Genomic DNA, 22,516 nt, shown 5'->3' on the forward strand with positions numbered 1-22,516 from the left:
GCGGTGCCACAGTTAGGGCAGGGATATATCCGGCAGAAAAAAAGAGTGATTTCAGCAGCAGCAGCGGCTTCAGAGTAGTGGATTCAGTTAGGTACACGTTGGGTGTGTTCTAACATTCGTTTTCTGGGAATACTTAAAGTTGTCCTTTAAGGAGGTAGGTTAAAATTCAATATTCTTTAAACGAAGTGTCCAAAGTTTTTATATGATTTGTAATTGGTTGCAGCGGTTCTCATTTGTCCACCTACATACAGCTGTCCGGTAGAGAAAGTGCGAGCGCTAGCTAAAATGAACCAAGATATAACGTGACTTGGCTTCTTAGCACTAGCCTTCAGCGGCCGTTAAACAAGTGACAGTAGCAAAAAGTTTAAACGAACAGTGAAGGAAATAACTGAATTTAAGTAAGGTTTTTGTTTCTTTCGTTGAATTGGTCTTTTCATGGTAGTTCAGTCTGTGAATCGCCCTTTGCTGTGTGTAATTAAGCAGACTGGGTGAGCTAACGTTCTCCATAGTGCGGCAGGAAAAACTTAACTCGGCAGAGAAAGATCCTGACAGACCGAGCTGCAGGAAGCCGCACAACCGCACCCTCAGCCATGACAAGGGATACAAAGCCTTAAAACGTCTTTCCACATCTACCAATAAACCCAGGCTTTATTCTGAGGGCGAATAAATATTACACTTTGTTGTTTGAAGTCCACAGTCGAGTGTTATAACCAGGTTCAAGGTTCACTTTTGATACACTTACAATCTTGTGTGGATGATACAAGGAGAAGGAAGTAGCGCATGGACGTGTGGTCCCTGCTTCCATGTTGCATAGAGTATCGCGTCCCACAACAAGTGGTGTCACATAGACAACTAATTAACCATTTACACTACTTTTTCTACGTTTAAGGCGCCAATGACAGACATATTGTATTTCTGTATCTGGGTGGATATCTTGGTGGTCTGATTTCTAATGTACCGCAACTGGGAAGGATGAATTAATAATTTGCTACCTGATTTGGTTTGCGTTTAGACTGGGCCGCATGAGGGCTACAATCTAAACAGAAAGGTGCATCTCTTGCATCGTATAGCTTAAAGCTTTAGAGAAAAACTTTAAAACTTTAAGAATACATAGAAACTACATCACCACCTGTTCCCACCCCTCCATTGATTTAAACAATAAAGTATTGCTTTTCCATAGATTACTATCAGACCATTTTCAAAGTGTTCTGCAACTAAACTATAACCATAACTACAGTAATAATTCAGATTCATGTGACACTTTTGATGATGTAGAAACAGACAATATAGATATAGTGTCTACCACATTTATATGAAGTCCATATTTTACTTATGCTGTCTAGCTAGTAGTCAGAGATTTATTTAAACAAGTCTTAAGAATAATAGTCATTTACATGTTAAGAAATGTAAATATATTTTATTATTCCTGGCCTAATGGGGACATTGTGTGATATGACAGGGATTGTGCAAGACGTTTGGCCGCACTAAATTCTTTTCCTTAAGCACTTAGCCTTTTTCACAAATATGAAGACGTGAGGTTACAATATCAGTTGTACTGAATCCCCTGAAGCTGCAAGTCATCCGACTCTCATTTCAATGATGTTTTAGTGTAAATATCCAAATGGAAATTGATCCAAATATGATTGTTTTAGGGAAGTTATTGTACAATAGTTCTAGCATGACATCCAAAAATAATTCTGTTAAGTTAAGCAACGTTGAGCCTTTATAGCTCAATGTTGCCTGTATGTATTGTGAGACGTAAAGAAAGTAGAATTAAAAAAATGTCTTTTCATGCTCGGTTTAAACAAACAAAGGAATAAATATGAGGAACATAAAGGTATAAATTGAAATAGTGATTTCTGTGTAAAAAGATAAGTGTGACACTTTTCCCACCATACCACTAATACAAGCTCAGTACTTGTGGTCATGACTATTGGTCATGTTGAATCTTAATAATCTTGGTTAGTTGCTAAAGGGAGGTTGGTTTGAATGTTTAACCTAATTTAAACAAGATGAATTACAGGTTTTGTAATCAGCTTTACAGTTTAGAGACATAATGTTACCTTAAGCTGCACAACAGGTTAATGTTATGTGTGTGCACCCCAGGGAGGACACACTGCTATAGTAGTCATGTTTAGACTTGTTAAAACCTATTACCAACACATCATGTGTTTGCAGCTTTATAAGGTCCTAAACCTAAAAACCTAAAATTCTTTGACTGGTCAAGAGGGGAAATGGATAAGGAAGTGGAAGGCAACTAAGTGTGACACACAAGTGTTCCTGTATTTAGTGATGAGTAACTTCTGTGTTCTGTGTGATCAGTTTAGTGTATTTTGACCTGATTTAATTATTGGGTTTAGATGTTTTGCTAGGATATCTTTTTTCATTAACAATTCTACTATTAACATTATCTAAGTTTGCAGTTAAACTTGACATTTAAGTACAACTTTCATTTTGATATTTGTATCTCACTTTGATATTTGTATCTCACCTTGTAAATACTGTCTACCCTGCTGCATTCACGTCTATGCTGCTGCTGTAATGACTGAAATTCTCTGATGTGGGATGAATAAAGTCTTATCTTATCTTTTAAGAATTTTAGGGTGTAGCCCTTTAATCCAGGAAGTGTGATGTAAAGAAGGTTATTGTTTAAGTACACGTCAAGACATCCTGTACGTAAATGTACATTTTTTTTGACATGTTAATTTCTTGTTCAAATCCAAATTGATTGGTGCAATTTCCTTAAATGGGATCGTTGATTGGCCGATGTCTTTATGTGGAACCGATCTTATCCACCAACCTTATTTACCGATCTTATCTACCCTTACAAAGGCCCCTTTGCGCTGCGGTGAGAGAAGGCTGACTGAGAGGCCCGCCCACCAGGTTGCGTGTGACTGTGTATGTTTACTGTTTGCTCTGGGATATTAAGCCCCCAACTTAATGGTTTTAAATCAAGTGACTGACAGAAATGTATTAAATATAGTTTGTCAAATGTTGAATACATGTATAGGATTTTTGTGTGTTGTGACAGTGCACTAAAAAGAGAGCAAATATATTTTGGTATAATATTTTTTAAATATTGTAACTAGGGATGCACCGATACACATTTTTTTTACTTCCGATCCGATCCCAAAATTTTGGATTGGATATTGGCCGATACTGATGTTATTCTGATACTATTGCATTAATATTATTATTATTATATTCATGTATTTCCCAAAAGGCACCTTGAGGGTTGGTATAAGGTCATTGTTCATTGTTTCACTGTTTTTATTATAGGCCGCTGAGCTGCGTACGAGTACGTACTTCATCTTTTGGGAGTTTACCTTGCTTTTGTAACGACTCCAGAAGTGACTTCCGGTGGCGGTTACGTCTTTCTGTCCCATGGTGCATTCACGTCCTCTTTGTTGAGGTGCTTTTTATGTTTAATGTAGTGGTATTGTATGAAGAGACGATTACACCTCTCCGAATTTCAGCTTTGCAAATATCACATGTTGCTGTGTGGTTTTCGGTCCTTTCTAATATTTCAACACAGCGGACATATTTCTTTGCAGCCTGCTATCTGGCTGCAAAATGTGGAGTGGATTCCCTGTACTGCGGCGTGCCTCACAATCTTGTTGAGCCATGTTTTGTTCAGGAAAGTGATTTTCACAGTTTACAGTCAGCCAACTGTCTGATTCCTGTCGGTGGGTCTGTTATTGTAACAGATTAGACAAGGCTGGAGCTCAGACATGGGTTGTGGATTGGAATTTTTTCAGGTTGGATTGGATAGGTCAGATCCGCTAATTAGGTTGGGATCGGCTGCCGATACCGATACTAATTGTAACACCCCAGTGACAGATTAGATAGAAGCTGCTTTCTTTGTGATTTATTTTGCTTATTACATTGGAGCTTTTTGGAGGTTCTTGATTCCCATCCTGAGTACAAGTGGCTGTTAGTCTCTATATCTAGTCCTGCGATGAATCGCTCCATCGCTCCTGCTATTCTATAAAGGAAAAGAGGAGTTACATTATTCCTCCATCTGAAATTGTTTCTCCTCCTTCAAAGAAACTGTGGTACAAAATTTATTGTGTCATCAACCACTGGCAGCCTTGACTTAAGACTGACGGGTGAAAGCAACTTCACCTTATCTCAGTGTTGCACCGGAATGCTGCTGGAATCTGATTACAATAGTGTTCCGTAGCCTTCAATACAGGAAGATGATTAAGGTGGGGTCTTGTGCAGTCTTGGTAGTAAAACAAGGCAGACTGGCATATTAAAGGCTCTGAGGTGACATCACTAGTCTGTTGGGTGAATGTTGTGGGAAGCAAATATATCAAATATCAGAATGTAATTCATTGAAAACAATAACCACTGCACTGAGGTAATCCTTAAAGATCAATGTTGAGTTTATGATTAAATATGAAAGATAATTAAACTGGTGCCATTTGTTGCTTTTGTAACTCTAACTTCTATTGCATACAGATGTTATTTTTGTACATCTAGAGCAACAGGTCTACCTGTTAATCTGTGTAGTTTTTAGTTTTTTGACAGTGTATAATACTCTCCTTCATCCTTACACTTTAAAATATTTATTAATTCTTAAAAAATTTTTACCCATCTCAACATTTGGCTACTGTGTAATAGTTTCTAAAACAACACTTGAATAAAAATCTGTTTGAATTGGTACCTTTTGACAACAACTTTTGACTACAAGCCACCTTTTGCATGATTACATTTCTATGTGCTGTCATTATATATAGTATGTTTTTAGGCCAAGCCACATTTCTGCTCTAACTCTGCTGCCCTAACTCTGCTGCCCTCCCCTGTCCTAAATATCCCACCCTTTAGTCATGTTTTGTCACCTGGCCACCAAACACGCCTGCACAGATAACACCTGACATTGTTCTGCACACCAATGCAAACATATTGTAAAAATTGTATATACAAGAAACATAATCTCAAAATGTTAAACAATTTGTGCTACCACTATCTTTAGAGCAATTACAACAGTGTAGTTCCCCAAATCCAGTTTTCATCACCAGATGTTACCCTTGAAGAAGAAGTGGAATCAAAGTACTGAAGTGAAAGTTGCATTGTTGGTTAAAAGGCAATCGTTGTGGTTTGATCTAATGTGTGTTTTATCAGTGATCTGCTTATTTGTGCTTTCTTAGATGGTAGTTTAGAAATGACCTTTTCATGCTTTAGTCATTTGTTGTTTTGCACTTGTTGCCATTCAGGTTATGTATTTTACAGAAGATAAAATGGAAGCCTGGATGTACAAATATCTTAATCTTGGCATTTTGTTTTCTTATGAAGAGGTTGATGGGTAAGTAACACAGTTTGGCAGGACAATGAGTGTTCAGCCTGGTTTGACTGCATACTGCCCTTGGCACTCCTATGTAAGCACCTCATATTTATTTCTTGTTTTCAGTCCTGAATGCTACCCATGCTCTTTTTATCAACACACAACGAGTAAGGTATAAGACCATCTTCACATCCAGTTATTTGGGGTAGTTTTACCTAACTCATTGCTTAGCCATCCCCCACAACCTCTATTCAAATCCTGTTCACATTCTACTGCTATGGCTTCAGGTATGTTGTTGGCCTTAACTCAGAGCAGCAATGATAGGAATGCAAGATGGATCAAGTATTTTTTTAGCACTTTTATTGACATGAAATATTAATTGAAATCAGCAAGCATTTTTTGTAAACATTCAAATAAACACTTATTCACCTGTAACAGTTGTATATGCTGTGGGGCATGTAACATTTCAACATTATGGTACTTTTCAGAGGAAATCATTTACTGCTGTTGTCCAATAATATAGGGGTTGGCGCAGACCCTATCTCAGGCAGTGAGTGTTTTGCCTGGGCCAGTTACAGTACTGTGCTGATGAACAACTTAAGCTCTTCAACCAGTGTTGGTTAAATGTGATCCACAATTTAAACCAACAACATGATATTTTGTTACAGAGTAGATCTTTTTGTTGTGACATGGGTGCTCATTGAATTATCAACCTGTTGAAATGGCTTTAAAGTACAAAATGCAACCAGAAAAAATGTAATCCTACAACAACTATATTTAATTGAATGGTTTAAGTATAATTGGTTGTATTTGATTAATTGAATGGTACCATTTTCATTATGTTGGATTCTCTTCTCTTCACTTCAAGTAATGCGGTTATGTTGCAGTTAGTCTGGATAATCCTGGCTTAGAGTTCAAACATTCCCAAAAAGCATTTGAGTATTCTCTACTCTGTGATGACCATGTGGGAAGCTGCTGTAGGTAAAATATAAGATCTGCTTCTGTTTCACAGAAATGGAACATCAATTTTCAAAGAACACATTTCTAGTATTTATAAACCATGTAGTGTCCTGTTTAACTACAGTGCTTTAGGGATCTGTGATGTTTACCTTTTGTCCAAAAATGAAATTCAGTTTCCTAGAGATGACATTCCGATGAAGATAAATCTAGGTCAACTTTAAAGACCACCAGGTCTAAAGATGAAAAAACCCTTTGTTGGCTGATGTGTTTCACAGAAGACACATCAGACAGCAACACACCCACATCCTTACAGAAAGAACTTCCTGCTTGTATTGCAATCTTTGTCCTGTCGAATACATGTCATATGAGATTTTCTTGCATGCACTCTTCCCCTTTTTACTCTCTCTATCTTTCTCTCTCTCTCTCTCACACACACACACACACACACACACACACTATTACTCACACACAATGGAAAAAAAACTCCAAATATGTCCCACATCCTGTTCTGTGCTTTGGTCATGTAGGCAATCCAGGCCAGGAATCTATTGCTTTGTGCAGTTTTAAGGATTTAGATTTAAGGATTTTTTTTTTTTTTTTTTTTTTTAATTTCTGAAAAACATTTGTTTTTTGTCCAGTTTGTAAGTTAACATGGTCTTTCATTTTAGTCACTTATCAGATCAGTTTTCTGTTATCTGTGGAAGTGGACTGTTTTTTTAAGCAGATCACTAGGACTGGAAGGTCTTGAATAGGCTTGTTTTCCTAAGTTCTCTGGTCTGCCAGTAGATTCTTGTCATGGTGAAGATTTAACCTGATTCAGCAATAAAGTATGTATTTGTTTGGATTGAATTTGCTCTGTTCTTTTGTAAATGTTTCTTTCACAGAAAAATAGATTTTGAAATGTATGAATATGATGCATACATTTTCTTTTCAGCATTATTAGTACACAGTATAATATAGCACACATTGTTGTAATATTTTTTGTGTAATTTCTTTTGCTACAGAAACAGTTCCTCAGTAACACCAACGGTGTAATGGTTGGATTAATTTCCTGGTTTAGTTCAAATATGGGGCAAAACCCAAAATATGTTTTATACTAGGAAAAAGTGGAACAACAAGCTTTGTCTCTGATAGACCAATGTCCAAGTAAATTCCCAGGCTGCATTATCAGTCATGTATGGCCAAAGTGTTGCATGAAATTAGGGGATAAAAAGGACTACTAAACTTACAACTTGCAATAAAGTAGTTTGTGTATTTAGTCCACTAGTGTCTTTTGGCTTTGTGCCTTGACACACCTCTCCTTATCCTTTTTATTACAAATACCATATTTGAGCTTAAATTTATTTAAGTTTTAGCTATGATTCTGGGTGAAAAGCCAAGGAAAGTCTACCAGCAACTAGACACATAGAAGGAACTCTTCTGTTTTGAATGTGTTTTAATTCAAGTCTGGTCTGATTTCCCACACAGATATGAAACGAGGGGTTGTACGACAGAGCAAATTCCGTCATGTCTTTGGCCAGGCGGTGAAGAACGATCAATGCTACGATGATATTCGTGTTTCAAGGGTCACATGGGACAGTTCGTTTTGTGCAGTCAATCCCAAGTTTGTTGCCATAATCATTGAGGCCAGTGGTGGTGGTGCTTTTTTTGTTCTGCCTCTTCACAAGGTAAGTTTCTCATGCATCATATTATCACTGTTGTAATGAGTAAGTATAAACTAAGCAAGTATACTGTACTTTACTGTATCTGGTTGATGCTTTGTTATTGCTTGAGGAGTCTCTAACAGACTGTGGCTCACCATTAAGGATTTTATTTTACATTAATTTTCATCATCTAATATAAACAAATTTTAAAAACCATTCTTCCTTTAAATTGTCTCATAGGGGTCTGGAACCCTGAACCTCCTAAGTCACTTTAGCTATTTATTGGTATTGAGACCGTCGTTTCAATAGCAGGGCCCCTAGCAATGAGTCAAATGTAGCCTGATTACACTTTAAAACCATGACCAATATATCATACTGATTTATAGTTAGATAAAAGGTAGGGAGGTGCTGTATTTCTTTTTATAAAACCTATTTTAAAACCAATTTTAATTTTACCCATCACCCCTCATCAATTTTCAGCAAGAATTAATCATTGCCTGCATGTAGAAATGTTTGTCGTATGTCTTTTCTGTGTATAACAGGTTAAACAACAATGTCCACGTCTTGTTTTTCTTCATCTGTGGTTGCAAAGCTCTGGTCTAATGCTTTTTTAAAATTGATCATGGTAGGTTAGCAACATGATGGCTGTCAGATCGGTGTGTCCTTGGGTTGAATGTTCAGGTGAAGGTGTTCATGAGACTGCTGTTGTGATTGTGGCTCTTTGTCAACACTGTTGTTTATTGTGTGTGAACTGCAGAGATGGCATCTCACATTTCTGCTGATTCCATTTGTCGACTTACTTTATGACAATACCTAAGACGACAACACAACACTGGGTCCACTTGCAAAAAGGCTGTTGGGCTTTTCTCTTCCTTATTTGCATGCTTGTCACTTGACACACCCAACTACCCTTTCACCTCCAGTTGCAATTGCTTAACCACAAATCATTGTTAATGATTCCTTTAAAGCTCCATAGTTAAACTGGTTCTAAAAAAAAGTTGTTACTTTCATACTCACAGCTCTTACTGCACATGTAATCTCTCTAAGAAACTGAATTTCAACATTTTGCCTTATTTTACTGCATCTGTATATCTATATAGTTCAATGGTGAGGATTGTTAAACCTCCCATAACTGGAACTTTATTGTTAAAGACAGCCTCTAACATTAGCTGCCCATTTTATTTTAACTTGCTAGTATAATAAACCTTGTTGAGGGGCAAAGCAATGAATCAGTCATATGTCCCAGAAGTCTCATCAGTGCCCTAAATTGTTGAATGGATCTGCAGTGGCAAGTGCTGGCATTGTTTGTGACATGTACTGCAGCATTGTTGACAGATCTAACCTGGGCCTGTAATTAGTGTATACCACCAGTGCACTGCTGTCATTTGAGAGGTCCTTAGCCCTGTCAGCACACAGAACTCGGCAGCTTAGCACCTTATTCAATACAGAACTAATTCTGAATGTGGGCTGACTCCTTCACTGGTTTCTCACACACACACACACACCTATGTCAGAATTTGTATTTGTTCTTACTACAAGTCTTAGAAAAAGTAGACTTATTTCTTCAATGAATGGTTACCTTCAGTGTTTGTCTCCTAAAAGAGGGTGACGCCAGTACATTTGAATAGATCAGACCACTTATAAATGTAACTTTGAATGTTATGACTGAGCTGTTTCAGTACAGTCATAGTGTATTTGCTAAACAAAGTCCACTTTTACCGCTGAATTAAAAAGTGCCGTGAGACAGAGGACCTCGTGCAACAGTAGTTTTAGAAAGTATTCCTTCCATCTTCTCAGCACACTTTTCTCACTTGTGATTACGCTTAAAGGTTAATACTTACTGTATAAGTGAATTAGCCATTTTGCATTTTAGTTTATTTACATCTCTCCATTATGCATCAATTTAAAAAAAGAGCTATTTTTGAGTAGCTTCTAAAAAGCAATTCCCATCTTTAAATCTCAGTATACCCTATACCGGAGATGCAATTCCTGAATGTGAGACAAGTCATCCTGCAATTGGTGTGAGAAGACTGCAGTGCTGAGAGTCGGTTGTACAGAGCTGCAGCAGCTGTAATTATTTCAATAACAATTGCAACCACATCTTTGTTTTTATATTAAAATGAATAAAAACTCACATTGCAACCTCCATAATTATATTGTTCACTGCCAGCTAACTTACTAGCAGCTAAAAGGTTACCCAGTACTTTAGAACTGAAAAGAAAAAAAACTATAGTTTTCTGTTGTAGTTTAGTTGGACATTTGGTTACAGTCAAACTAATGGCCCTGTGATGATTTTGTAATGAGACACAGATAGAAATTTAATCCAAAAGCCAATTGGGGCTTTTATAAGTTAATGAAAACATTTAGATTCAGAGATGAGTTAAACAATATGTAAATAAATCTGAGCACTTTCTGCTGTTGTTGACATTTAGATGTCTGTGTGGTCCAGAAGTTTGAAACAGTCTAAAACTGATGTCTAAAACCCCTTGGACTTGAACAAATTAGGCAGGTAATGCCCCAACCCCTGTTTCTTTATAAATATGAGATGGCATCTGTCCTGCTATCCCATCTGTCTCTGTTGTGTCTCTCCCACTCTTGTGGTGTGGACAGCCAGCTGCTCAGGGCCTTTGTCCCACACTTACTCCTAGCCCTTTGTCATTACCACACAAACCAGTGCAAAGATCCTCCCTCCCCCTACACAGATATACCATATGTAATTATGAGCACTTTGCATTCTCTACTCTGCTTCTTTTCAGTATAACTCATTTTTGTCCTAACCTTATGTGTACTTGATGGTGTTCCTGGGTCCCTGACCTAACCCTAGGTCTGTGGCTCTGTGTCCTATTTAGAGTCATTAGTCGGCAGAGCTTCGTGACTCACTGGGGTGAGATTTGTATGGCAGGCCGCTGTGATTCAGCACTGCCTTCAATATTTTTGCTTCCTCTGGTCTGAACATTGGGATTTATAGAAAGGGCATCAGATGTCCAGCTCAACACATGTCATTCCCTTTCCTGAGGCTTTCAATCTCCTCCTTTCATGTTCTTAGCTGGGTGCCTGCTAATTTATTCCCTGATCTCCATGTGAAAGGACCTTGAAGTGAATGCTGCATTTATTATGCAGTTCAGTAAAAATGTCCTTATAATTCCCTTGTCTGGCAATAGCAAAAAGAAAGTTCCCCAAGGTGAACACTGTTATGATTTATGCAGTGTACCTAGAATTTTATAATTTGCACAAGGAAATTATCTCATGGTTATAGACTCCACACTTTGTATCCTGTGATATTTTGACACAGGATACACAGAGACACACTCTCCATGTAAACATGACCCTAGGTGCAGCCTTAACAACAGACTGTGAATTGCCTAATGGAAAAGGCATGTTGCAGGTTAATGTTTCAAACATTGCTTATGTGCAGAAAGACTCAGATTTGGAGTGTTTGATTTGGATTCAATCACTGAATGCAATCCAAAGCAGTTCCTAACCTTTGCCGTTATTCTTCAGTAATCCCTGGGTGTGTTCACAGTGACAAATTCTGTTGTCTTTCTTAAATCAGACTGAACTGCACTCTGTGTCTATGTTCATAATAATCCTGCCTCTCTTTGTTAACTAGCCTCTTTTACCATACTTATGTGGTCCAGATACTGTATACTGCTTACTTACTTTCTGTCTTGCCACTTCTGCCATTCACTCCCGCTGACTGCAGATTTTACCATATATGGTCATTCATTGCTCCCTGTCTGACAGCCTTCCAAGACCGTTTCCTCACTGCCCTACTATTGGCTGCTTCATGCAGTGTCAGTACACATGTGAATTCTGGGATAGGCTGAAATATGAAGAGTGCCCAAGATGAGAGAACTAGGTTAAAGTCAGATGTTGTCTATGTCACATAGTCATTCATTGTATTCAAATGCCATGTTTAAGCAATTATTATAATGTAACATTAATGCAGTCATTCTGATTTAATTTTGAATTGCTCTCATGATGAATAGTGCACAGGGCTGTCCCATTTTACAGTTTTGTTTGTATTATTAAAAATTGATGTGTGACATGCCACACTCTGTACTACACAAAATGATGTCTGTGAACAATTTATTAATCACCAATCACTTGATCTCGTAAAAGAAAACAAAGACTTGGTCTTTAATGTGCTGTGTGTTCTATTTTTTTATTACTCACCACAAGCTCTAGACTTTATACCTAGATTTAGTTTAAAAGTAGGCCTAGTCAGACAGTAGCCATTACATAGGGATAACAGAAGTCACTGATCCTTAATAATACTTTGCGGAGCTCTTGTTACTGTGTTAAAATACTTTGTTGCCTATAACTGAAGAACGTTTAAGGAACTTTTCCCTATTATCAGCCTATACCATGTATATACACAATGATGCAGGAGTGTAACTAAATGTTTGCTATTGTCCAATATATTTTTCTGCAAGTACATATGTAATAACATACTGTACTTGTTTAAAGTCTGATCTACCCATATATTCAATGTTTATCTCAGACACTGAAGAATTTAATAAAGGTAAAGTATGCTGTGTGACTATTGTTTTAAGTATATGTAGCATAATTTACACTCAGCTTGTAGTGTGCTCCATTCTGTTGTTAAGAGACTGTAAATTCCAAAGTTTGCAGGATAGACAGCAGTACGTCTGCTCCTGTCTCTACTGTTTGTCTTAGCTTTATGGATGCAGAGAGTTTTCTAAGTGGAAATTTCCATAGAGCTCAGAGCAACTCTGCACTGTAGACATGGAAGACACTTTAGCAATGTGCATGTGTGAATCACATGTTGAGCTGCAAGGAAATGAATTGTGCTGACCTCTTGTATGAATGAGAAGAATGTCATTGCTTGCCTTGAGGAATGATTTTCTGGCATTTTTTGTTTCACTGTTGTGCTTCATTTCCATCGTAAAGGCAGTTAGTATGTAAGTTCCAGCTTACCATTTGAAAACAAACTATACAGCATCAAATAGCTGTGTGAATCGTATGACTGCGTAATACATAATAGAATTAAAAGAAATTGTCATTTACTATTGCAGACCACTGGTCATGCCAGTATACTGTCTACTGTACTTCTTAGATTTGAGCAAGAAACATATCCAACGTTGTGGAAATGGTGAACCTCAGCTGTTGATAATGCTAATTCCACATCAGAAGTTAACAAAATAAAATCTTGTCGCTTCTGTTTACAGTTGCTTCTGGGTCTGGAAATATGGAAAAACTGTATATTCAAGTAGATACTCAAGAAACAATTCCAAATGGATGACCACCTTTGGCCTTTTTATGTCACATTTTATTTTATGGGCTTTCCTTCAGTATACTTTAAACTGCAGTTTTGTAGATAACTGTCTGGAGTCTCTCCCAAGATCTGTTTTACAATAATTAATCTGCCTTGCATCATTTCATGATCTAAACCCACCTGGTCTGACACCAGTCTCTGTCCTCTATTCCTGTTTCTGGTCTCTTTCAGTTGAAAAAAGTATTGAAATTACTCCCAAATTCAGCATTTAGGCCAAGTCAAGTGCTGTTTATCTTCACGTAATCTCACTACAAAACAAACAAGAATGCTGTTAGTAACTCAATTTAAAAATGTATGGGAGTAGAAATGGACTAGAACTTTACTTCCTAAAACTTCGATTTGGTGAACTATAATGGAAATGCATGACCAGACTGAGGTGCATCTTTGTTTTGGTATGAATGAGACTCACATTCTGTGTACATGCCAAAAAGTGACAGATACCGATCTTTTTATAGCATTTACTCTGGCCTTATATATAATATCTGTCATACACAAACCCCATTTAAAACTTCAATGGGTGCACCTTAACTCTCATACGTCAAATACATACCACAGCTCCCTGGGGCTTATTGTGTGGAATGTAAAGAACAAGTCTCTTCTTGCCAAGCCGTTGTCTCCTCTGCCTTGCCCTGCCCAGAACGATCAGGAAGTTGAGCTTTACATCTTTATTCAACTGTGACTTTTAGATACTATTTTTTATTTTATCTTTTGAATAGAGTTTGGTTATCTTTGAGACAGAACTGAAACTATTTAAAAGGGCTGTAGAGGAGCCGTGGCAGCATCTGTGCTTTGGGTAATGTCAGTGACAGAAGACTAATTTTTAATGCATGCAAAAAGATAAAGATCACTGTATATATAATAATTATACTGTCCAACCATGTAGAAATGCTCTTACACACAATCATTGTTATTAGCACAGTGTAAAAAGGATTTTGTTTCACGGAAGCACCTCATACTTAAAATACCATCTCAACTCCCAGCATGCATTTATGTAGTCTTTAGACTTGCAACAGACAAGCCTCACTGAGTGCAGGGCAGTGAGTACAGTAAGTCTATGACTAAGAAACTGATTGCCAAATGGAATGAAGGTTTTGAATGGAAGGCTGGACATGTACAAGCCAAGTAATGACTAAAACCCACCAACTTCCTGGAGATAAAGTTCAAGTACTCAAGTACTTTACTTCTTACTTACATTTGTTGTTGTTTACATATTGGATACATACAGTACAGTTATATGTGTCATTTCAATTGTAGTTGATAGAGAAAAGGTTTTCTGCTTTGCTCTTCCTTCAAACCGTGCAGGTGTCTGGACATGTTATAAGGCAAGACACATTGCCTAAACTTGATACTGTGGCATGTGGTACATGATGTTTGGTTTGACTTCAACCAAGCAATCAATGCTGAGACAATCTACTGTTTAACACAGTACATACAGGACCAGTGGACCTGAATGCCTTTATGTCCCATACAGACTCTGCTGTGCCATATCCTTAATATGTAGCTGAAACAGTCATTTTATAACATTGAATAAATGTATGTGTACATAAAATGCACAATCTAGCCCTGTAGCTAGGGCTAAAATACAGAGACTCTTAATGCTCTTGGCAGAATTGTGTTTGTTTATAGGTTGATTGTATGTGCTTATAAATTGTGATCAAAATGATCATGACCTACGTTGATCACAACAGACTCAGCTGTATGGAAAAGAATGAGAGTCTTGTATGTAAAAGCTGATGTTATCAGAAACATTAAGGTTGACTCAGTCGTAAATCCCTGCTGACTACAGTGTCAAAGTCGAGTTGTCACACTGCCATCCCAGGTTGATTCATGATTATACTTGGGTGTAAGGCTTTTCTTTTCCTCCTTAAGCATATTAAACACACACCCTACTTGTTCTGGATTTCAATTAGTCCATCTTGTCCAACTATACACCAGATTAATGTAAAGATAAAGCTTTCGGATATACAAATATTTTCCCCCTGGAGTCAAGTGTTTCTGATTTCTAGATCCAGCTGCAATACTATGTACTTTATACTGATTATAAACCAGATATAATATAAACCCTGTGCAAATATCATGCATCTTGTTTGAGAAGCCTTGACAACAAAGAAGTATTTTTAATTGTGTCCCTCTCAGACGTTTGTGCCCACCTCTGTTATTTTAATTGGAAATAACGTTGTCTGTATAAAGTAAAATAATACAACATAGTGTATATGTTTAGAAAAATGTACAATTCCAGCAAAGAGAATAGGTGTTTCTTTCTCTGCCATTGTGTTTTGCAGTATGTTTGAAATAAATCTTCTGTAAGCTGCCTCTAAAAAACAATTTCTTTAACCCTGTGGCAGTTCCTTCTTATCAGGGTGTGCCTTTGACAACACCGTTACTACAGCTTGTGTTTGTCTTCCAACGATAAAGAATAGAGCACCTGGCCCTTCTAGGTTGTAGTTTTCAAAGGTAACATTTAACTGCAGGCTGTCAAGGAGGACAATGCACAGCTGTGTGTCTATTTAGCGTAAACATGACTTTGATATTGTGTTGTGCAGTATATGTATATATTCATCACATATGCATTTAGTGTGTATCTGAGTCTCACATACACACTACTGTATGTTGTTGTTTTTCTTTGTCTTTACAGACAGGACGCATTGACAAATCCTACCCCACAGTGTGTGGTCACACAGGCCCAGTGTTGGACATTGACTGGTGCCCCCACAATGATCATGTCATTGCCAGTGGCTCTGAGGATTGCACAGTGATGGTAAGGTGTTTTTCCCCCCCTCTGTGCATCGAAACACACAATTGTTGGTTGATGCACAAAGGTCATCATAAACTCTCCACCATAAGTTCTCTATCAGAAACGACACTATGTTGTATGTATGTATTTTATTGTGACCAGGCTATTGTAACAGAGAAATGGGTGCAGACCTCACCCTCTGGATTAGATTAGGCTCAAATATGTGTGTAGGAATCAGAGCTGGGGAATGATTTAACTGATTTAACTGAGCTGAGGTCACTGACTTCTTTGAGACTCCATTAGTACTTCCCTACATATGTCCTTATTTGGTCTTTGAAAAAAGTTCAGGCAGTGACCCGTTTGGTTGGCCACTTGAAAGTGATTGTATTTCAATTACACTTTTTTGAATTAGTTGCCATATTTATTCTAAATTTACAGAAGTATACTTTGAGTATGTCAACTCTGAAATCAAAGAGGTTTTTGTAATATTTGAGGCATCATTTTACCACGTTGTGCATTGGTTAAAATTAGGTAAAATTTTACCATTATAATCTAACTGATCATTTTCAATTAAACCATTATATTCTAGTTTCACTAAAGTTGCTGTGTTGGCTGTTGTTGTTGCTACTGAAATTTTAGTTGCTACTCCCCCCTTAAGGTTTATTTGGCTAACTGCACTTTATTGATTTATTTATTTTTAAAGACTAGGCATTAAATCAGGTTTTCTTGTTATCTTTAATTTAAAAATAATTGAGGCCACAAGATTTAGCTGTGAATTGGTGGAATACTACTCAAGGTGCTATTTCTGTCTAAGCATAAAGGAGTGGAATACATATGTTCTTGGTTAGTGTAAATAATAAATAATTTAAAACTACGATAATTCAAAATGGCATACTCACTTGCAATATACATGGTATTTAATAGTCTAAAAGGGTTTGTTTGAAAAGTTAACCTTCAGAAGAGTCAAACCTGAAGTACTTATTGTCATTTACAGGAGCCTTTGAACATGATTTACATGGGTGTGTGTCGCACACCCTTACAGCAGCTTAGAATTGATTGGTCACTCAGGCAAAGAAAGTGGACCATACAAAATGTCTTGAGTCTCACATGAAAAAGCTTGTTGCATTAACACATTCCTCGGATGACAAAAGACATTTGCCTTGTATTTCTTGGTAGAATTCTCTGATATATTTTTGAAAATCCTCCACTTTGCACTTTCTTGCTGACATCTGTTTTCTTGATGTCCTCTGAAGGTATGGCAGATTCCTGAGAATGGCCTTGTCATGCCCATGTCTGACCCAGTGGTTGTACTGGAAGGCCACTCGAAGCGTGTGGGCATCATTACATGGCATCCAACAGCACGCAATGTCCTTTTAAGTGCAGGTACCAGCTGCCTCCTTTAGTCTGTACTTCAGCTCACCTCACCAGCAGGGCATAAGTTGCTGCCTGTTAACATAATTCCACTTTGTTCCCAGGTTGTGACAACCAGATCATTATCTGGAACGTGGGGACAGGTGAATCCATGATCACTTTGGACGACATGCACCAAGATGTCATTTACAACGTGTCCTGGAACCGCAACGGCAGTCTTATCTGCACCTCCTGCAAGGACAAGGCCATCCGGGTCATCGACCCCCGGCGAGTGGAGATTATTGCTGTAAGCAGTTTTTAAAGATCTTTTCATATAAAATTTAGCTTCTTCCTTCAAAAAAAGAAAGATAACGCTAGAACAAAAATAGTGAAATCTCAATGCGCTTTACACAGGCGGTAAAATAAAAAAGATCTTTAGTGGATAATAACAGCAATGTGGAGCAGTAGGTACATTTGGGTAATGCTGAATATTGTCCACAGGAGAAGGAAAAGGCACGTGGGGGCGCCCGCCCCATGCGAGCCATTTTTCTGTCTAATGGCAACATCCTCACCACGGGTTTTAGCCGCATGAGTGAGAGACAGTTAGCTCTCTGGAACATGGTAAGTTATGCTTTCCACATCTTGTCTTTAGCGTGTCAGACTTAAGAATCCAACTAAATGTTCAGAATTAGTTATTTTTGAACATCAATAAATTACAGGTAATATATCTGAGTGTGAACACTCAGATAAATTGGTTGCTGTCTCAGTGACAGCCTAATTCCAGTAGCCACCGCCTGCTGACTGGTTTCCTACACACTGGGAGTTTTTGCTCTTCTGATAGAGGATGATGAATGATAGATGAAACTGAATAATTTGTAAATAAGTATTTTGTCTCCCAAGCAAAACATGAAAGAGCCAATCGCTGTTAATGAGATGGACAGCAGCAACGGCGTGCTGCTGCCATTCTATGATCCAGACACCAATGTGGTTTACCTCTGTGGGAAAGTACGTTTCTCTTTTATCACTAAATTAAAGTAAATTAATTATTAACATGAAAATTAATGTCCAGCATTCATACAGAAATTCTGATTCATTAGATAAATATAACAGACCATTTCTTTTTTTCTTTTTTTGCAGGGTGACAGCAGCATCCGTTACTTTGAAATCACAGATGAGCAACCTTATGTCCACTTCCTCAACACCTTTGTAACCAAGGAGCCACAGAGGGGCATGGGCTACATGTCAAAGAGGGGCCTTGATGTCAATAAGTGTGAAATTGCAAGGTAACTTCCGAGAGACCACTCGTTCACAGAAAATGTGTGCTCTAGGCCATTAAGTGTGTATCTTCTGTCATACCACTAGAGGGCAGAAAATAACAACGAATCTAATTGTTTGTAGTCCATCCATCCATTTTCGTCCGCTTATCCATTACCGGGTTGCGGGGGCAGCAGTATTGTTTGTAGTTGCGTGTACATTTTTTGTAAAATAGTTTAATTTTGTGCTTCCAGGTTTTACAAACTGCATGAAAGGAAGTGTGAGCCCATTGTGATGATTGTGCCGAGGAAGGTGAGTCTCGCACACCGTGTAGTCACACATTTTAGTAATGTGCCACTTTCCTCAACCTGACACTCTTATCCTTGCCCTTCAGTCGGACCTGTTCCAGGATGACTTGTACCCAGATACAGCTGGACCTGAAGCTGCCCTGGAGGCAGAGGAGTGGTTTGAGGGTAAGAATGGAGACCCCATACCCATCTCTCTGAAGAATATCTATGTTCCAGTCAAGAACCGTGAGTTCAAGGTTGTCAAAAAGAACATACTGGACAGCAAGCTGACCAAGGACATGGGAAACTCAAGCTCTGCCATCAAGTCTGCCTCCCCTACTCCTTCAATTGTAAGTGTTAACGTCATTAAATCTCTACTGTGTGCATTTCCTAAACCCACAATTTTAACAATGTCAAGTAAAAACTACAAACATTATTTAGATGCCATTTTGGTTTTTAGTTTTTTGTTTGTTTGTTTTTTTACCATTTTGATTATTTGTTCACCTACAGATGTTGTCCTGTTTCCAAAAATGTTTACACTCCCTAAAATGTAATAACATTCTTAGGTCAGGATGTTACTCCGACCTTTTCCGTTTCAACAAAATAAAAGAATTTTTAGTATTACACTGAAGAAACAAACTTAGAATTTGCTTTCTGTCACATAGATAAAATGTTGGGACAGAAGCTAATTCAAACAGTAAAAGTACATTGTAGGAGATTCCTTAGTTAGCTGGAGAATATCTTTATATAATTAAGACTCAATAATACAGTAAATGAAAAAGTAAAAAGACAGTCTTTGCATAAGAGCAGAGGGCAAAAGCTGATGCTAAATGTTGATACACCTTTAGGTAGTATTTGGAGTTAAGATAAAATAAAAGGAAACAGAGAGCAATTGTTTATAATGGAAGCTCAGAGGTCTGTTCACTGGATTTCTTTAAATATGAGGTGGTCTCTTGCTCTGACTCCCACTTTCTTAGACCTTAGGGTCTGTTCTGCTGGGCGTCTTGCCACAATTCAACCACAACACAGCCTCCTGCCTCAGCCCAGCCCATGTATCCTTGTGCACTTTTGCTCTATAATCACAGCCCATTTGGTTCTGTCTCTGTGGAAACATCTTAACCCTCAGAACACCAGCTACAGTGAGCTGACAGTCCACAAACAGTGGAGTGTTTTACACAGAGCGTTGTTGAGACATACCTTTGTTTTTGAAATAGTTTCAGAAGTCACCAGTGTTGCGTGTGTGTGTGTCAGAGTTGTTGCAACAGTGCTGTCATATAAAAATATCTGTTCACACAGAGTCGATGTTTCACTTGTTTTATGGTGTCTCCCACAGAATTTAGAGGGAAAGCTGGAGGAGATCTTGAAAGAAATAAAATCCCTCAAAGACCTGGTCAGCAGTCAAGAGAAGCGAATCATCCAACTTGAAGAACAAATGTCCAAAATTGCCATGTAAAGACCGGTTCCCTCCTAAATCCCACTACAATTCAGGACATTCTATAGGCTGGGTGTTGGGCAGGACTAGTCACTGCCAATCGCACTGACAGTATTCATCTTAATGTCCTGCTCAGCAACGATTTCCAGCAACATTCCAGATGAACTTTTTTTTTTTCCTGCCATTCCCTGACCCTCAGTTTAACACAGGTGGAATAAAAAGGTGTGACAAAATTTCCAGAAAATATTCTTGCTTTTTGGTGACAAAGGACCTTTTAAGTTTAAGTTCCAAGGTCTTATACTGTTGTTTTTGTTTAACAGCAACCACTTCAACTCCTGTGTCAACTCTTCACTTTACATAACCTACTCTAAAACTCAAATGTTGCCAAAAATGTAATTTTGTTTACACCTCCTCCCCTATATTTTCTTTATCTCTTGTGAAAATCACAAGTCATAATGCCAACAGGAATCTCAAACCGTATCTAGTATAAAAATTAGACTTTCACAAACATGTATTGTTTTGTTAGAAAAAGGTGATTGATATTGACACTCTTATTAGGATGTGAATTCAACTTATTTAGCTGCACAGGATCAATTATCATTACAGTCTCTGAAGCTGAACAACCCAACAGCTGCTTCTTGCTCCTTCCATTCCTGTTGCTTAAATCACTTTGAATGTGGACATTGTTATCCTCGTGTTCATGCATTCCTATCTTGCATCATTAACCTGTACTGTGTGGATATAAGAGGAAGTGACAACCCACCCTGTTGGACACTTACTATTTGGTGGGCAGCAGGGATATCATTTAATGGTCACAGGATGGTGCCAACACACAAGTCGTCAAATGTGATTATTTTTATCTCAGGAACTGATTTATTTTGAGACCAAATAATCACATGTTGGCAGTGTAAGTCAATCCAGTCATATAAAAATAATATTAATAACAGACATTTGGGGCCAGGACTGTGGATGGAGACTTGTGCCTTGTGTATTTTTGGCTTAAAAAATAAAAAAATAAAAAAAATAAAATTCTGATTGTCGTTATAAAGTGGTCATTTTAGAAGACCTGCCTTCAAATTGAATCAGGTCCTGTTAATTTTTTTCCCACTAATTCTCATTCCATCTGTGTTTAAATCTTACATAGCAGTCCCACTCTTTTTCTTCTATTCCCCTATTCAACAGTCATTCCAAAAACAAAGAACCATTGAGTGGATCAGTCAGAGGTATCTTGCTAAGATAAAAAGAAAATGTTTTTTTGTTGTTGTTAAGTTGTAGTCATTGCTTCCCAGTGGAAGGCTAAGACGGGTATGGTTCAGTCTGTTGTTTGCCTTCAAGCATTGTTACCACAGTAAAGACCTGAACGTGCCATAGAGAAGACATGGAAGTGTTTGTAGGGAATTGTTGTGTATGTAGATTTGTGTTAAAAAAGGAAGTGTCGATAAGTGCCCCGATTCAAAACCACTGTGAGGTGCTACGCTTTGGACAAACAATATGTTCAAAGAACTCTGTTCTTTGAGTTGTATTTCAGTCACTAGAATGATATTGGAGACCTGTCCTAGAATGCACTCGGCCAGATAACTGCTCAGGACTTGTCGAAAGTATTGTGTCCCTGATATTTTGACTCTTTCCACCTTTGTACGGGTATTAATTACTACATGATGTCAGATCCAGGAGCGGTCGACATTAGTAGTCGTGGCTTTAGACTACAACTAGAGCAGAGTTGTGGAATATTTGTCACAATTTAAAAATAAATCTACAGATATGTGGGTTTAACACAACTGAAAGTGTCAGACTGTCACTGTATAGAATTCTAAAGCACTGACGGCACAATAGTTGAGGAGTTGTAGTGAAGATTTCCAAAGGGACAGTGTAGGTCAGAGAACTATGATGGAGAGATAGATGTATGTTTATCATTAAGGTCTAGAAAAGGATTGAACGCTGTGTAAATAACATGACCATATTTTTTGTAATTTTCTTTTTGAGTTCATTTTTGTTTTGTTTTTGTGGAGGGTTTTTGTATGGGAGGAGCTTTGTCTGTGTTCCCTGCACCTTTGCCATAAAGCACCATCAAACAACGTGAGCCTCTGTTAAACTGGAGGTCGTATAAATATAAACATGAACCAGGATGAAGCCTCGTGCAGAGGTCTGCTCAGCATTTTTGTTCAATATTCTTGCTTCAAGTATCAAACATTGATAAAAATTAATAAAGAAATTTTAAAATGATCATGCTGTTAAATTTGTATCTTTTTTAAATATAATTTATTCAAATA

At 37.8% G+C, this 22,516-nt stretch overlaps 1 protein-coding gene across 1 annotated transcript; it reads left to right on the plus strand.

Moving 5' to 3' along the window:
* LOC103398606 (coronin-1C-like) lies at positions 1-22,469 on the plus strand. Its single transcript, XM_008337266.3, has 11 exons — positions 1-154; positions 7,715-7,914; positions 15,825-15,947; positions 17,177-17,306; positions 17,399-17,580; positions 17,775-17,894; positions 18,174-18,278; positions 18,411-18,556; positions 18,782-18,839; positions 18,922-19,164; positions 20,148-22,469. Exons 2-11 carry the CDS (start codon positions 7,717-7,719, stop codon positions 20,265-20,267), a joined length of 1,425 nt encoding a protein of 474 aa, XP_008335488.1. The 5' UTR covers positions 1-154; positions 7,715-7,716; the 3' UTR covers positions 20,268-22,469.
* The last annotated feature ends 47 nt before the right edge of the window (positions 22,470-22,516 follow it).

Source organism: Cynoglossus semilaevis, unplaced genomic scaffold (assembly GCF_000523025.1).
Source record: "Cynoglossus semilaevis isolate Cse_v1.0 unplaced genomic scaffold, Cse_v1.0 scaffold342, whole genome shotgun sequence".
Classification (NCBI taxonomy): domain Eukaryota; kingdom Metazoa; phylum Chordata; class Actinopteri; order Pleuronectiformes; family Cynoglossidae; genus Cynoglossus; species Cynoglossus semilaevis.